The sequence below is a fragment of the Protopterus annectens genome, chromosome 1.part0, assembly GCF_019279795.1.
Source record: "Protopterus annectens isolate FY-2018-M chromosome 1.part0, PAN1.0, whole genome shotgun sequence".
In the NCBI taxonomy this organism is placed as follows: domain Eukaryota; kingdom Metazoa; phylum Chordata; order Ceratodontiformes; family Protopteridae; genus Protopterus; species Protopterus annectens.
The window spans coordinates 1,717,541,768-1,717,560,283 of record NC_056725.1 but is presented as its reverse complement, the minus strand read 5'-3'; the positions used below and the strand labels follow the sequence as shown (position 1 = coordinate 1,717,560,283).

Genomic DNA, 18,516 nt, shown 5'->3' with positions numbered 1-18,516 from the left:
ACAGAGCAGGTAAATGGAGGCTAGGGGAATCAAACCATGGACTACAAGAATCAGCTTGCTAACAAATTATGGCTTTAATCATCTGCACCAAGCTCACGGATTTCATATGAGGGTCCTGAAATGTACCCTGAAGGTTCATTGGAGTCAGGACACAGACCCCATGTTCTTTCCTATAAGGATTTTCTGGATGTGCTGCAGGCATCTAGACTGGTGGCTTCATCTGGGCAGCCCTTCACAGGGCAAGTCAGTTCACCCTCCCCCTACATGACTGTGACCATAAATGAACCTAACCTGGTGTTGGAGACCCTGTTTCTGGCAAACTGATCAATGAACATGGTCGCAAGAAGAGAATAATCTGCACATTAATGTTCTGTTGACGAGATCTGCTCTCCAAATTTTGCAGCCTCTACAAGACGTCCTCCCACAGGGTGCAATTGACTTGCACTTAGACAACACTCTAGTGGTTTTATTATTTTAGCAAGCAGGGTAAAACCCACTTCTACCCCTATGTCAGGAGTTTTTGTGACTATGCTAATGGGTCTTGTTAACTCATTGATTTTTGGTGGAAATGTATATACCCAGCTAAGCCGAGTATTTTGCAGACAATCTCAGGTGATGCCACTTGAGTAGACTCTCACTCAGTCAGTGGTGAATGCCATGTTTTGTTGCTGGGGAAAGCCCTGCTATGACATCTTTGCCTCAATGACCATCAGCATTTTTCCCAAATTCCTCCTCTGGGACAGAATTCCCAGGAAACTCTAGTTCAGTAGTGACTGGCCAGTCCTCTTTATGCTTTTTCCTTGATTTCCCTTATTCTGATTTTTTTTTTTTTTTTTTTTTTTTAAGATAGCCAAAATGAGCATGGCAAGAATCATCCTCATAAAACTATTCTGGTCCTGATGAGTTTGGTTTCCGTATGCTGTGGCCACATCTGTTTGAAAAGCCATTCCCATTTAAAAATCAAACAAGGCTCTCATAACTCACCCATCTGGGAAGCTTCACCCAGGACTTCAGAAACTCAGTCTATTTGCATGATTTGTGCAATTCGATTGATGGCCTGGAATCTTCCTTACTTTCTCGGGGTAGCCCAGATCCTTGCATCTACCCAGAAATCTTCCACTAGGTGAATGTATAAATGCAAATGGATTAAATTCTCATTTTAGACTAGTACCCAAGGAAAGTGACCCCTTTTTTAGCTCCATTCCTGGTAGTTGTCCAATTCTTACTTCATATCTCTGATCGGGGGCTGGGATACTCTTCTTTTAAATTTCTTTTTGTAGAAATGTCCAGTTTTCTTCAGCCGAACTTTCTTAAAGGCACCTTTTTGCTAAGATCCTCCTGTTAGATAGCCTGTACCTCCTTGGGACCTTAGTTTCAGAACTGAGAAAGTGGTATTGCCCGGTTTTGAACCAATGGCTAGAGTAGGTCTGATATTTTTAGCATGGGAGACTATTTTTCTAGTGGTTGTTGATTTTTGAACTCAAGGCTGTTTCTTAATAACCCCTGTCCTGGGAGTGCAACACCACCCACATAGTTTACCTTGCCACGTGCAGTTCATGTAACCCTTTTTATATCCGAGAACATAATATGATACTAGGAAAAACAAGTCCACTAACACTTTATACAGACATAGTTGTGGGTGCCCTAATTTTAAGAAGTTATTTTTCTTTGTTATTGACAGGGTAGTGGTTTCAAATTTCTTGAGTGACTTGGACACACTTCTTGAATGCAGAGTTAACCTGGCAACTGAAGATTAATGCCTCGATTGCCCCAGGTATTAATGATGCTTTGTCCTTGTCTAGTGTTTTGAAAAAGAAGGGTATTATTGTGTGAGCATTGCCATTTTTATGTGACTCATAATAGTAATATTATTGACTTTGATATTTATTTATTTTGAATATATTTTATCATTTCACAATGTAGAATTTTATGTAATTGATGTACTTTTTATATCATGTTTTTTAACTTTGTACACACTATTCACATTGAACGCATCTCTAATTTTATTATTGATTGCCATGGCACTTTAACTTTGAACTGATGGGATGACATCATTTATTTTATGCTAATTTCTGCCTCCTGATAGGTTGATACACCAGTATTTAAGTTTATCAGCTTTGGTAGCTCCTTACTCTGATAAAGTCTTTTGAAAGTCAATATGAAAGCACTCAGTCCGTTTATGTTTAAATTTAGTTTCAATAAATGAGTGGCATTTTTGTAGTTGGTTGCTTTCTGTTCGTATTTAACACTGTGATGAACCCCTGTCAGGGCTAACCACTAGACTGTAAAAATTGGCTCTAGGTGATTCAGTTGTGTTGACTAATGTTGCTGACTTATCATGGGTAATTACTAATGATAGGTAGGTTGAGGACCCAACCTATACCAGGAGCCCATACTAATGGTGGAAGGGCTATATGTGCCCCTGTTGGCCAGCGTGTGCCTGCCATAAAGCCCATCATACCTGAGTAAAATAAGCTATTGGCTGGCTGTTGCCCAGTTGCCCAACTTGGGTTACCTGGGATAGTTCTGTTGAGCAAAAGTTGGAAGCAAAGTCAATGAGCCTGCTAAACATGAACTAAAAGTTGCTACACTCAGTGTAGGTTCACTAACAGGATGCAGCTTGGAAGTGGATGACATAATGGTAAGGAGGAGACTGGACATCCTATGTATTCATGAGACACGGAAGGATATTTCAGCAAATTGACTTGGCTTGGTATCCAGTGTCTACTGCTCAGGAGAAAGACAGACTAGAAATAGGGTGGGAGTTGTGATGAGGGAGAGGCTTCAGAAGACAGTGAGGAATGTGATCAGAATTAGTGATAGACTTATGGCAATCAGCTCTATGTGAGGATAGCACACTATGGATAATCTCAGCATATGCCCCAAAGCAGGGTTGTGATAGTGAGGAAAAGAGTGCATTAGACAGCCATTAGAGGACCTACTAGATAAAGCAGGACAGCATGAATTGGTGTTGATAATGGATGACCTGAATGCCCATATTGTGACAGACAGAGCAGGATATGAGGACTGCCAAGGTCCACATGGGTGAGGCAACAGGAGTAAAGAAAGAGAGGTCATTCTAGACTTCTGTCTGACAAATGCCTTAATAGTGGCCAACACGTGGTTCAGCAAGACAGATGGTCCCAAGATCACATAGAAGAGTGGCCAAGATACAACTCAGATAGACTTTCTTCTAGCAAGAAAAGGGCACTAAGGTAGAAACAGTGACTGCAAAGTTTTCCTCAGTGAAACAGTCGATCCACAACATAAACTACTGGTTGACACAATCAACTGCAAGCAGTGGTCAGGGAAAGCTCTATGTTCAACAGAGACTAGGCTGAAGACATGGAAGTTAACTGGAGAGAAAACACAGGAGTTCAGGAAATTACTCAGAGCTCTAGCACCTCAATAAGAAGAGGAAATAGGTGAAGTTGAAGAAGAATGATATCACCTCAAAACCGCATGTATAAGGACTACAGGTATGTGACCAGAACGAGGTATGGAAACAAGATACATAAGGAAAGATGGTGGTGGAATGCAGAAGTTCAGGAAGTTATGAAAAGAAAGAAAGGGTGCAGGAACAAGCAGGAGGTAGGAAGGAATACTGGGTAGCTAACAAAGCGGCTAAGAGGAGTTGTGGTAGCAAAGAACAAAGCATTAGAGGCACTGTGTCAGCTTCTGGAATGTGACTCAGTAAATGACACAAAAAAACTCTATCAGACTGCAAAGCAAAGACAGAAAGATAAAGAAGATAATTAGACATCCTTCATAAGGGATGCCAAAAATTACCTGCTCACCAGCCCACAGGAAATCAAAGGCAGCTGGAAGAAGTACTTCCATCAACTTCTGAAAGAAGAAAGCCGCACAGAAGCTATACTGCCCCAGACACAGCTTACAATAAAAAAAAAAACAGGAGGACCCCACCCTAGAAGAGGTAAGAACAGCACTGAGGAAAATTAAGTCAATGAAAGCAACAGGCTCAGATGAGGTCACAGCAGCTATTTATTTTATTTATTATTTATTTATTTTATTTTACATATGTTGACCGGGTTAGTCCAACTGAGCTGAGTGGCTCATTTTCAGTGGAGACCCAGGGTGAAAAGCTCCACAGTGAAATACAATATTTATTTTTCGCAGAAGAAAGCAATTATTATTGAATACAATATATTCTTGCAATGAGATGTGATAGTTAAACACTACTAGTTGATGAAAAGGCAATAACCAGAGTAAAGTAATGTATCGGATAGAGAAACAAAAATACATATGTGATAGGCAACAGTGTTACAAGAAATAAATTGTTGCCAACCTGGCCTGGAGGTTGGGTAGAGGTGAAAGGAGGGAGAACAGATGAGCGGAAGAGTGATTCCTTATGAAGGTATAAAGTGTAAGATAAAAATGATAGTTTAGAATAAAAGCTCAAGGAAAGGGGCTAGTGAGATTATGCAGGAAGAGGGTGTGTGTGAGAGGGGAGATGGTGACTAGGAGTCTAAGTAGCCAAGGGAAGACATTTAAGGAGGATGAGTGCAGTGGCAGGACCAGTGAGTTTGTATGTATTTTCTGGTAGCTGTTTTGCATTTGTTTAGGGTGTTTAAGGGATCTAATTTCAAGGGGGAGTTTGTTCCAAGATATGGCAGGGTTGTATCTATAGAGGTTGCAGCCTGTTTTGGTATTGGGTTTATATATTTGTATCAAGTCTTGGTCAGAGCTGCGTAGAGACCTTGTTGGGGAGTATTTAGAAATGATAGGAGTGAGACTAGGACAGAAAGAGTGCTGGTATAGAATTGAGTGAATTATCTGTAGTTGAGAGATGAGGAGCTGGTGGGATAATTCTAGCCAGTCTAATTGTCTTAGGGAGAGAGTGGTGAGACTTGTGAGATTGATGGGCAACAAATCTAGCCACCTTGTTGTAGGCTGATTCAAGTTTAGCTAAGCGAGAGGAGTTTAGATTAGTAAGAATGTGATAACTATACAAAAGACTAGGAAGAAGACAAGCATGTTTTAAAATGGTTTAACAAATGTAAATCAAACTTAAGTTGGTCATCGATTGTGACTCCTAGGAGATTTGTGCTAGATTCGATTATGATTGATGTGTTATTGAGGGACAGTATAGAAAAAGACATTTTGAGATGGGTATGTTTTTTGGTTAGAAAGATTAAGAGTTTAGTTTTCTTGGGGTTAAGAATTAGGTTGTCACAGAGCCAAGATTCTACTGAGTTGAAGGACGCTTGGGTGACACAGTTTAGGTCGGAGGAAGTGTCAGTGATGGTGATGACAGCTGAGTCATCTGCATATTGTATAAGGGATGACTGGGGACAGGAGGTATATAGTAGATTAGTGAAATATTGAGGAGAAGTGGGCCAAGGATAGATCCTTGCAGGACTCCCATTTTCACTGGGAGGGGAGAAGATAGAGCTGAGATCCATTTAACAGATTGTAGACAATCAGAGAGATAGCTGGAAAACCAGGAAATAGCAGAAGAAGAGAAATTAAGGTTTAATAGTTTATTCAGGAGAAGAGAATGGGAGATATGATAAATATGTTGGCTGAGGGTACTAATAGCAGTGTGGAGAGAAAGGCATATCCCAGATGACTGGAGAATAATAAGTATACTAGTGCCAGTGTACAAGAACAAAGGGGACATTCACAACTGTGGGCAGTATAGCTGTATTAAACTCCTGTCACACTGCATAAATGTACTGGAGAGGGTGACTGATAAACCAGTACAAAGAGTAGCAGAAAGCAAGATGGGAGATTAGCAGCTTGGATTTAGATCCGGATGCAAGGCAATTGTCCCAATGTTTGCAGTGAAGCAGATGGTTGAGAAGAAGCTAGAGATGAGGAAAGAGCCCAATTGGGCATTCCTAGACTTGGAGAAAGCATTTGACAAGCTCCCAAAAAAGCTGATTTGGACAGTCTTGTGATGGTTTGAAGTCCCAGAAACATTGGTAGAATTGGAGCAGGCTGTGTACAAAGATTCAATGGCTCAAGTACAGACAGTGTTCGGTCTCACAGAGTGGTTTGCAGTGGGAATGAGTGTGCATCAGTGTTTAGCTCTGAGCGCACTGCTGTTCATATTGGTGGTAGACTACATTAGCAAACAGGCTGGAGGGACAGGTCAACAAAGTTGCTGTATGCAGATGATGTGACATGACAGGCAGGCTCTGAGCAAGAACTTCAGCAAAAGCTATAGGAATGGAATGCAAAACTGAAAGCACATGGGCTGAAACTGAGCACAAATAAGACAGTTGTAATGATAGCAAATGGGGAAAATAAGAAGAAGCTGAGACTTGAGATAGAAGGGAAAGTAGTGGCTCTGTCTACTGGACAGGTTAATAGCTTCAAGTATCTGAGAGGGGTGGTTGAGGAAAAGGGAAGTCTGAATGAGGAGGTCAAAGCTGGAATCAAAGGGGCTGCAGCCAAGTGGCACAGTGTGTCAGGGGTAGTATATGACAGAAGAATGCCAAAGAAGCTGAAAATAAGATACAGAACAGTGGTGTGACCAGTACTACTGTATTGTATAGAAGCCTGGCCAGCAAATGCGAGCAGTTGAGGAAGCTAGAGTTCATGGAGATGAAGTGCCTGAGATGGGTGGTAGGATGCACACTGAAGGACAAATGAAGAAATGAGGATATCAGTGCAGAAACCAAAGTAGTTTCAATTGCATACACATACCAAGAGAACAGATTATAGTTGTTTGGGCACGTGAGCAGAAAAGCAAAAGACAATCTGGTAAAGAAGATTTGGGACAGACAGGAAGAAGGCAAAAGGAAACAAGGGCGTCCAACAAAGAAGTGGATGGATCATGTGAGAGAAGACCTGCTACAGTCAGGAATGAGTGTTGAAGATGGTAGGAGAGTGGCATCAAACTGAGAGTGATTACGACAATTGACATAGCACCCCGATCCCATGTAGAAAATGGGAAAAGAGGGGATGTATGATGATGATGATAATAATGATGATGATCAGTCATGTTACCATGGTCAATTGCCATGCTATGTGACTGTCTTGTGAGAGACAAGCTTAGTAAACCTCTGCACCATGATATTAAAAAGTGTGAAAACAGATATATAACTGACAGCCCCACAAACCACATGTTGTATGGCGAAAGAGGACACAGGTGGTGTTACAAATTATCAGGGCTATGGAGTAACAAGGCTGCTAATTCCACATTTTTCCATACCAACAGAGCAATGCATAAGAAACAGGGCATGCAGAAGCACATTACTTAATCTGCTGGGAAATGCATCCATACATAAGCCCTAGTTCTCAGATGCAAAAATTTAGATGCTACTCCATTTCCATGGCTGACAGCTCTTTGAGACCATGTTTGAGATGATATTATGACAAATATTAATGCAGTTGGTATCCACAGTATTGCTAATGAAATGGTGAGCCACAGGGCCAATGATGTCATGTGTGTGGTGCTCAACAGAAAGCACAAGTCCTGGCAAGGGCAGGTAGGACAACAGCTGCGAGATGTTGAGTGTAACACCTCTAGTGGAGATGGAGAAGTTCTTGACCTATCTCCAATGTAGTGGCACCTCTACACTCCCACAGTGTGGTGCTGGATGTTGGGGCAAATATGGACAGGCCGCAGAGACAATTAATTGGAAATGACCTAGGTATGTATGCCTGTTTCTGTGAAGCCCTTTGCACTCCTTAGTCATTATCAAACTTATTAAAGTTAACTGTCTTTTAGTATACAGGTACATCAGGGATTCAACATCCACAGCCATCTGTACAAGGTATGCAAATAAAGAATTACTTTTTATCATGTTCATATTGGTAAAACCCAGTTGCTTGTGTCATACTTATAATCTTTATGTAGCAAGAGCACTATGGAACTTCTCCATCTAATGTTGGAGGATCTGTAACTTCTGATAATGATGGCCAGGATGAGCTGACATAGTCAAGGGAGCATAGACTATTGGATACAGGGAATGTGACTGTCACATCTCCAGCACACACCATGGACACAGCCTCAATACCTGTGGATACCCAGGTTGCCCTCACATGACAGGGAGGACAGGTTAATGGGGACACTGTTAATCAGGGAAGTGTGCTAGCCAGCAGTAGACAGATGTCAGAATCTGATCATAACACTCATGGACAGAGAATTCTACTCAGGGAGGATGGTAATCGTGCTTGCTGGAGACATGGTTATCTCTCTCCCTCACTCAGAGTTTGGTGTATCAGTCACTGTAACCCAGAGTATGTGCAGAGCCATCGTGGAGGCAGGAGCTAGTACCACCACCACTATGGCAAAGGTAGTGAAGGAAATGCTGGATGTACGTGATAACGTACTGGAGTGCATGTCCTGTTGTGTGAATCATGCAGTGGAAAATGCAGTGTCTTCTCTGGGTCACCTGCTAGGGGAGAGGAGCCATTCACACTCCCATTCAACTGTTACATCCACAGAAATTTGCCAGTCTGCTCATGGAAAACCAAGATCAAACTCCCATGGTGCTAGCACGTCTGTTAATACATCTGTTGTGGGGATGTCTTCTTCTAGGATATGTTGTCCTTGTGGTTGTAAGCATCAAATGAACTTCCTCAGACAAATTCAAACAGTAAAACCCCTCCTTATATAACCAAGAAATCACATGACCAATAAAATGCATTATATCACAAGTTTAAAACTGATTGTTAAAAGGCATATACATATTTATAAAGATATTTACATATACTTTAAAAGAATTTTTAAGCACAAAGTGAAGAATTATTAATGTATAAAAAACAATCGAAATGGTGCATCCATACAAACCTATAAGTACATAAAATATTATATTATCTTATAAGAACATTCTATACTGAATTTCAAAAATTCATTCAGCGTAATAAAATTTTAAGCTTGAGTAAACACATAACAGAACACTGCTCATTAAGGCCTGGGTAACTATGTGCATTTAAGGTAAGTTGCCACCATAACTCTTGTCTTTCGAGTAAAAGGGGATGTATGCCCACCTCTAGGGCCCTCCATCACCTGGTTGATCACCTTAAATTTAAAGTGGTGTCCAGGGTTGTCCCTAATGTGGTTGGCCAAAGCATTATTTTCTCTGTTTCTATTTCTACTATAAATGTGTTCATAGATTCTTTCTTTGAACCTAAGATAGTTTTTCCGATATAAAATGCCAGCCAGAGTTGACATTTTGCCAAATATACCACACTTTTAGAGTTACACAAAATGGTGCTTCCAGAAGGCCATAACTAAGTTGGCGAAACTACCGCCACATGGGGACCCCATAGCTACTTCCCTTTTCTGTAGGTAGTAGTGTGGCGGTAGTTTCGCCAACTTAGTTATGGCCTTCTGGGAGCACCATTTTGTGTTTACCAGAAGTAACATCAAAGATAAAATCATCTATTATATGCGATTTTTGGATGATATATTTATGGTCATAAATGGAGATGAAACTACGGCTAAGGAAATAGTGGATGAGATGAATGCCAGCACATCCTTTCTGGAATTCACATCCAATTTTGACAGCGTAAAGATTGCTTACTTGGATGTGGAATTAACTAAGGACATTTTAGGGGGATGTTACTTATCTAAAATTCATAGAAAGAAAACCTACTCAAACTCATTTTTGCATTACACAAGCTGCCATCCACAATACCAGAAAAAATCTATAGTCAAAGGTCAGCTGGTTAGGGAAGCACGGATGATCACCTTGGATAGGGAATTCATGCAAGAATGCAATAATTTAAATCAAATGTTTGAAAGAAGGGGCTACCCAGACGTGTTACTGCAGGGAGTCATAAAAGAAGTCCAAATAAAAAGAAGGGAGGGGCACTTCTCACCCATTTTGGGACCACCAGCCTTATTAGCTCATATGCTTAGCCCTTCCACCTCTGAGGGTAATAGTGCTAACATAAATACGTCAATGCACAGTAATAACAATAGGGATACAAATGGATATATTGTCAGCTTAATTACTACATATACACCTTATGGTGAGTCCATAAGGGGCACCCTGTTAAAAAACTGGTGTATCCTTATAAGAGACACAGATCTTAGATCTAAATTGGGCACCCTACCAAGAGTTGTGTATAGAAAAAGAGCTAACTTAAAAAATATATTAGAGAAAGAGCATAAATTGTACAACAGGAACCCAGGAATGGTTAAATGTGAAGCCTGTGCCTATTGCAAGTACATAGACATAGGTAGGGACTATACAATTGCTAACAGGCATTTTTTACTCACTGCTAGATATGACTGTAACTCTAAAAGTGTGGTATATTTGGCAAGATGTCAACTCTGGCTGGCATTTTATATTGGAAAAAATGATTGTAGGTTCAAAGAAAGAATCTATGAATACATTTGTAGTATAAATAGAAACAGAGAAAATAATGCTTTGGCCAACCACATTAGGGACAACCCTGGACACCACTTTAAATTTAAGGTGATTGACCAGGTGATGGAGGGCCTTAGAGGTGGGCATACATCCTTTTCACTCGAAAGACAAGAGTTAATGTGGCAACTTACCTTAAATGCGCATAGTTACCCAGGCCTTAATGAGCAGTGTTCTGTTATGTGTTTACTCAAGCTTAAAAGTTTATTACGCTGAATGAATTTTTGAAATTCAGTATAGAATGTTCTTATAAGATAATATAATATTTTATGTACTTATAGGTTTGTATGGATGCACCTTTTTGATTGTTTTTTATATATTAATAATTTTTCACTTTGTGCTTAAAAATTCTTTTAAAGTATATATAAATATCTTTATAAATATGCTTATGCCTTTTAACAATCAGTTTTTAACTTGTGATGTAATGTATTTTATTGGTCATGTGATTTCTTGGTTATATAAGGAGAGGTTTTACTGTTTGAATTTGTCTGAAGACGTTCATTTGATTTGAGTGAACGAAAGGGCTCACAGATTAAAGTTTTGGTTTGCCTTTGGAGCTGTTCATCACTCAAAATTGCTTACCGCAATGTAGCAAATGTTTCTGAACACACCCCAGTGAGTTATTTTATTAAACGGTGAATTTTGTTTTTCTCAAATAATTAGAAATAAGTCTTATGTTTTAACAAATATACCGACATAAATTAAATAACAGATGTAGTTTATTTTAAAATAATGATCAGTAACATGAATGGAACAAAGTCAAAAGCACAGACCTTCAAAAAGTATTCTCTGGCACAAAAGGAAACAGACATGCAAATACATTTTATGTGGAGAAAGAACACTTGCACTCTCCCCCTCTCCACTTGGGACACTGCACTACTACACCCTTCGTAACTAATATAATCAGTTCTGAGGTCATTTTATATCTAAGAAAAATATCTGTTTGCTGAGTTTTGACATTTCAGCTTAAAGACTTACTGAATCATAGAATGTACAAGACAACCATGCCATGTGGCCATTTACACTTTGCCAATATCCACCCTTAGACCTTAACTCCTTTTTCATGGAGTGATGGGTTATAACTGAGGTAAATCTATGAATACCCATCCATTTGTCCAATTCATTTTTAAAGGAAGAGTGTGTGCTAAATTGCTTGATCTGGATAGGACATTTGTTCCAGAGAAGGCACAACTGTTGCATGACAAAGCTGTCCCTCCACTGTGATTTGTTTATTTCTGCAGACCTACTGCTCTCAGTAGTGTTCAGTATACTAAAGTTAACCACTAGTGCTTCTACAGAATCAGTTTGATTCCACTGCCTAGATAAACTAATTTAAGCAGGAAGAAAGGCAAGAAGTAAGGAAACAATAAGCCACAAACTTTTATCTCCACCTGGTGCATTGTCTGCTGTTTACTACTAATGAATATATGTGAATAACAGAGGCCTGTGACTTATAGCATGCTATGCTACATTATAATTCTATGAAGACTTATTCTTGCAGTACGTTTCTCTACACCTTAACATTATTATCACATATGTATGTATGTTTGTGTGTGTGTGGTTTGTTAACCACCTGAGCCCATTAGGTTAAAGAGTACCTTTACAAGCATAGCCTGTGGTGCAGATAAAATAAGTACTTTCAGACTAAGAAACAGTATTAACAGACAGTTACTGTTTGCCTTAGATAGTAATCATTTTCATACACGGTCCCAGCTTGAACAATGTTATATTTTCTCTTTTTAGGATTATTGTATTACCAGGTTTGAGGAATAGATTATAATCAAACAGTTTAACAACTTTAAATGACGTATATGAATTCTAACAGCATTTCTTGTTTGGTTATTAGGCCATATTATATTTTGTTCATATTTTATTTAGCTGTTTTAAATTTTGGCAATTCGGTTAGAACCAGTAAGCATTAATATCTGCTTTTTAAGAACACATTAGTTTAGTGTATAAGTTATGAGACCCACTGAGTCATGCATTGCACAGCTAAAGGTTGTAGGAATTTAGAAATTCTAGATGGGATAGGATTGTTTGTAGATTTTTAGTCAAAACCTGGAAAAAGTAGGAAGCCCTTCATTCTGGTTTGTATGGTAGAAAAATATGCACAGCAAAAGTTAGCTAAAGGTTAATACTACATTCTGTCAGAACAAGATCTGAAATAGAGGCAGTATTCAGGTTATCCTATAAGAAATTATCTTAAGATGGCAGTTTGGTGTGCAGTACAATAATTTTGTTTTCAGTGATTTTTACACATTCCAGGCTTATCATATCTAGGTTTCAGATATGTTTTGCTTAATGTATTCTAAACTATTCATTTTAATTTATAATGTCTGTCCATTGCATGACATCACTGAAAATGGACATTCTATCGGTAAGCACATTGTTAACAGTGGTGGTGTTTGTTTTTGGAGAGGAGGGGTGTGTAAGGGAGAATTGCTAGTCTCTCCCCATGTTGCCCATATGTAGGCAACATAAAAAAGGTTATTTAGATTGTGTTAACTAAAACATTTTAATATATTTTCTTTAAGGAATATTATTTGAAATATCCAGATTTTGAAGTATTATATTTGTAGTAAAGATATAATCTATTTATATGTTTGCCATATTTTTATTGCATTAAACATTTCATAATAAAATGGGCAGGACAATTAGATGTCATTATTGTACTGCGATCTTCATTCACAATCAGAACTCTGATGTTGGAATACTAGTGATATAATGACTGTACTACAGAGTATATTTTGCTAATGTATTCACATTTCTATTTCAGGAATAGCACTTTAAGCCTAATGTATATGATTCTTGAGTACGCTTTGTAGAAGAAACATTTTTAATATGAGTCTTTGGACTGTGGAAGTGTTTTAGTGTTTTTTTTTTTTTTATTTTTCACTAGTATATATGCTGGTTATCACATTCCTGTTGCTAGCATTACATTCATATGCTGTTTTTCTCAGTATCTGCATAGTTAAGACCAGCAGTATTTTGATGATGGCACCATGACTCCCAGTAAAATGTCCAAGTCATCAAGTGTAAAACTTTTTGCAGGGAAATTTGCCAGGTATAGGAAACATTTTTTAAATACTTTTACGTAGTGCAGTAGAAGAAAACACATGTATGTGTATCTTATACTTCCTGTTTTTTTCCTTACAAGTTGAGAAACATAATCATGTATAGTTGCAAAAAAAAATTATTTTTATATTTGAGTTGTTCCTTTAACTAATTATATTGTTTAATTAAGTAGACTTTCAATAGAAAAAGGCTGCCACAAGACGAAATCTGAGATTCTTTGATGACATTGTCACACTTCATGTTATTCTCTTATCTTTAAATATTTTAAATAGAGAACTTCTTGTTTAAGATAAGCATAGAAGGCATGTGATCTGAAGATTTCCTTTTTATCTATTTTTGCTAGGCGTCACGTGTTACGCTTCACTGCAAGTTCTTCCCTCGGGTACCATATCCACCTGTGCAGCACTGTGCCATTTGTCTTTGGTGAGGAAGAAATTGTCATGCCATACCTTGACAAGGTACATATTACCATAGCAACAGCAGCAATACTAGGTCACTGGTATGATTCATGATAGGCTAGTCCATTTGTCTTCCTGTCTGTTCTTATTTTAGGGGTAGAGAAGTCTTATCAGCTTCTCTTATGAGGCTTGGTCTAATTTAGAGATATATCTAAAGTCTGTGCAAGATTGTTTTCTGAATTAATTTCTTACTCTTAAGGGCTCTGTGAAATGGCCTTATTTTACAAGGCAAGCATAAAGGGACAATGTTAATTTAAAATACGAAGTAAATGCAAACACAAAATTGCTATTAGCATCACATATATAATAAGCAGGTTAAAGAGTTTAACATGCAGACTTGTAAACTGTGTGTTGAATGTATACTATATCTTATTAGCTAGGTTGCAGTATTGTTTTATTTTAATAGCAGCAGGTTATTACACCTTTACCTCAAGAGGAGAAGTATCCTGTTGTAGAAAGTTACATTCTTGATTTTGTTTTATCAGTGGATCAGCAGGTTGCAAATCCTGCTTTACTTCTGGAAAGATCATAGCACTATGACTTTTGTCTAAAGACTGGGCACAGGGATTCGTATTCCAAAAAAAAAAAATGACAGTGTAGTGTAGGATGAGGGGTTGCTGTACTCCTGCAATGCACTCATTCGGATTAGATGCCAAACTTACTGACAAAGGGTAGAAGTGGCCACTGTGTCTTGACTAAGCTTCCTCTAGTTAGTTCAAGCATTATATTGTGTTTTCTTCAAAAAAAGGCTATAAGCCCAGTATGATTTGCTGCATCAACAAAATGCAACAAATACATTGACTTTACTATTTATGTAAACCAAAATGATCTGTTTAATTCTGAGGAATCGTGTAACATGAAGGAAAGATTGTTGATATTTATGGCTGACTGCGTGGTTTATACTCTTGACTTCTAAATACATTTTCATTACAGTTACGTTAAGTGCTTCAGTGCACAGAATATACCATAAAAAGTGAAACAATTTATTTATGTTCCTGCCTGTCATGTGTGTGTGTGTGTGTGTGTGTGTGTGTGTGTGTGTGTGTGTGTGTGTGTGTGTGTGTGTGTGTGTAACTATTAAAAATTTGATTTTGTGAATATGGTAGGCATTTGCAAAAGTTATGAAGTCATATCTTCCACCTGCTTGTCAGAGATTTGGGATGCATGGCTAGGCTTAATCAGGAGCTTGTGGTTTTTAGACTAGTAGACACCTATGAACCTATGATGTAAGATGTTGGTGATGTCAAATAAGCTCAAGCTTTCTGTTCTTTAAGCTTCCCATGGATTTTAGCATGTCTGCTTCTAAAAAAATAATAATAATGAGGGACCCAAATCAATTCCCTCTTTAGGTCTGAAGAGACACTAACTTAGTGGTTTCATGTAGAATGAATGGAAAAGTTAACATACTTTGTAATAAATTTCCCTTTTGCTTTTAATCTGAATAACCAGTGTGTGCATCCTGACAAGATAAGCACTTCATGTTCTAAATTACCTTTTTTCAGTGAGCATTCAGAAAAAAGTAATTATTTTGGATAAGCTTCTGTTTTTAAAGAGTGAAGTTGGTAAGGCTGAATATGCAGGATCCATTCCTGATTGTTTTTCAATACCTGTTCTGAACTGGCTTATTTAAATAGCAAGCCACTTTCCATTGGCATACCCTAGTGCAGATACAACAGGTATTCTAGGCTGTGTTCAGTCTAGCAATACTACTTAATTAAATTTCTTATTGTATTTGTGATACCTAATATGATCGAAATGACAAAGTTTAAACTACATTCTTGTAAATGCTTTTGTTTTCATTATGTTTTTGTGTTTTGATAATACGCTAAGTCAAACTTTTATGTTGAGTAAAACAAAATACTGGATTCTGAGAATGTTTTATACCATCGGTTGTTTTGCCAGATGAAAATAAAGTACATTGCCTGGTCTAACAGCAAAAGGAGAGCTAGGCAGTAAATCCTTTCATTAGGGTATTCTTGCCATACAAATTGTGTTTAACTAGCATTTTCAAAGCAGCCTTAGTCCTCGCCAGTCCAATGTATTTTTTGTTGGCATTTGCTACTGTTCATTTATTCTTGTTAAAATGCATTTTCTTTTCAAGTTATTTGTTGGTCATCCTGGCCACACATAATTTTATTTATTGTATTGTATTTAATAAACATTTATAAAAATTAAGATTGTGTGCCCTCCCTGTATTCATGTAGGTTTTAGAACAGTGCTCCTAAAAACTTGCTGTTAGGTTAAGGTATGACCCTCTCAGTTGCACATAGATATGTGTGCAGTGTGTGTGTGTGTGTGTGTGTGTGTGTGTGTGTGTGTGTATGTGTCTATCTGGCTGTCTGTCTGTGAGCATTCTGCCCAATTTGATTTTCTGCTCTGACTGTTATGCATATTTGAATAGGATAAAGTAGGTTACTGTAAAACGAACAAATGAATGAATGCTCTTTTTAACCCATGTATTTGGACAATAACTTTTGTAATATGCCAATACTTTATTTTCCATCTGTTTAGACTCTGTACCACTTGCTTGCTTATAAACCTATTTTATTTTATTATATTTGTTTTGTTAGTTATGCATTTATTTAGGTATTTAATCAACCAGTACTTTGACAGTTCTCAAAATATTTTTTTTACCCTTTTTTAACTTAGTATTCATTTTTCACCTTGGCAGGTTCATTCCGCCGTACACCAAGCCCTGCCACCCATAAATGCCTCCTGTCCTTGTAGCTTTATTTGAGACACGCAACCCTTATGTGTACCTCCAACACCTACCCCCAGAAGACTAGGACTTCTCCCTCTGCAAATTGGACCTCATGAGCATTGGTATGTTTATTGCTAATATGGCACAGAGCAACAGCAGCCTGGTGAGGTGATTTATATAGTATAGGACAGTCAGTTGTACACAGCTTTCCAGAATGGAGATTGTATAAAGTAGATGAAAATAAGGCTAAATTTGCATCTGGGAAAGTTTTAACATACAGTTATTTTTCTGTGTGGGTGCAATCCCCTTGCCTTAGCATCCCTGTTACTTATTGTAATTAACGACATGGTTGCTGCATCTAGAAGTAGGAAGAGTTCTCCCACCTTCTTCATTGGCCATAGGTTCATAGGTTCATAGGTTGGTACTAGGCTATCGGCCCTAGGGCCTATACAAGCCTAGCCATAACAATTCCCTGGCTATTTCATCCCACAGTATTTACTTCCCTGGACCCCTATCTAGCAGGGCGACTGACATATTCCCCGGGGTGAATTTCCTATCTCCCATCCAATCATCAAGGTTCCTTTTGAAGAGGGCCAAAGAGGCGCTCTGCTTGACATGTATGGGCAGTCTATTCCAGAGTCTGGGGAGTCTCTGGGTCAGAAACCTGCCCCACGAGCATGTTTTGCTCATTGTGATGACAAGGTTTAGATCCCTGGAGCATGTGTCTCTGAGGGGATTGGGATTTCTTTAAGTGTAGCATGTCCAACAGCTCTAGTGTTGGCATGACATTGTATAGGTGGAGTTTTTTTAGACGGTCAGCATAGGGCATCAGCTTTAGGCCTCTGATTATTTTAGTGAGGTATTTCTGCGGCCTTTCCAGTTGTTGCAGATGTCTTGAGAGGTACATACCAAACGGGGCGTTGTATTCTATAATGGGTCCAATGAGGGATGAGTACAGTGGGACAATAACCTCCTTTTTTCTGGATGAAAAGCCCTTAGTGATGAGGTGTGCCACATAGAAGGATTTCCTGACTGTTGTGGTGATGTGGTTATCAAAGGTGAGACCACTATCCACCTGTGTCCCTAAGTCTCTTATCACACTTTCGGTGTTTAGTGTACTGCCACCTATGTGGTAATTCATGGGTATATGGTTTTTCCCAAAGGGAGGATAACTATACATTTCTTGGCATTGAGCTTGAGCCCATGGCTCTGGCACCAAGCATCTGTTTCTGTAAGGCCCTTTTGTAGAATATCGACATAATTAGGGGATTCAATAATGGCTCCCAGTTTGCAGTCATCTGCGAACTTTGTTAGCCAGAGTCCCTTAGTGTTGGCCTGTACTTCAGAGAAGTAGATGCCAAACAAGAGCGGTCCCAGGACTGAATCCTGAGGTACTCCACCTGTCACTTGTCTGGAGATGGATTTGGAATAAGCTACTTTTACAGTGTGGGTGCTGTCAGTAAGCCAGTTGGCAACCCATCGAGTGATGCAGGAATTAATGACCAGCTTAGTAAGTTTATCTATGATTCCATAGTGGGGGGTGGTGTAGAAGGCCTTGGCGAGGTCCAGATAGGCTGTGTGGACCACCTTACCCTTGTCCACGGCTTTGAAGACTGATTCAAAGAAGTCAGTCAGGTTCAGGAGACAAAATCGGCCCTTCACTAACCCAAACTGTGTGGGGTCCAGTGTTTGGAGGTTGTCAATGTCTTTGTTTATAAGTTCCATGGCCTTGCAGATCAGGCTCATCAGACTGATGGGGCTGTAGTTCCCAGGATCCAAGGTGGATCCCCCCTTGTGGAGTGAGATGATTGTAGCTGTGCACCACTCAGTGGGCACAAAGCCTGAGGTGAGGCTATGATTAAACATGACATTTAGGTGAGATGCCAGTTCATTTTGTAGTTCATGTAGTACACGACCTGGGATGTCGTCTGGT

The 18,516-nt window shown here is 38.9% G+C and overlaps 1 protein-coding gene across 1 annotated transcript in view; it reads left to right on the top strand.

The window, feature by feature from the left end:
- The window catches only part of ADGB (androglobin), a 4,124,629-nt gene that overhangs the window by 2,413,457 nt on the left and 1,692,656 nt on the right, over positions 1-18,516 (top strand). Inside the window, exon 20 of the mRNA XM_044074542.1 lies at positions 13,768-13,882. Coding sequence (XP_043930477.1) covers positions 13,768-13,882 — 115 coding nt within the window. The remainder of the gene's footprint in view (positions 1-13,767; positions 13,883-18,516) is intronic.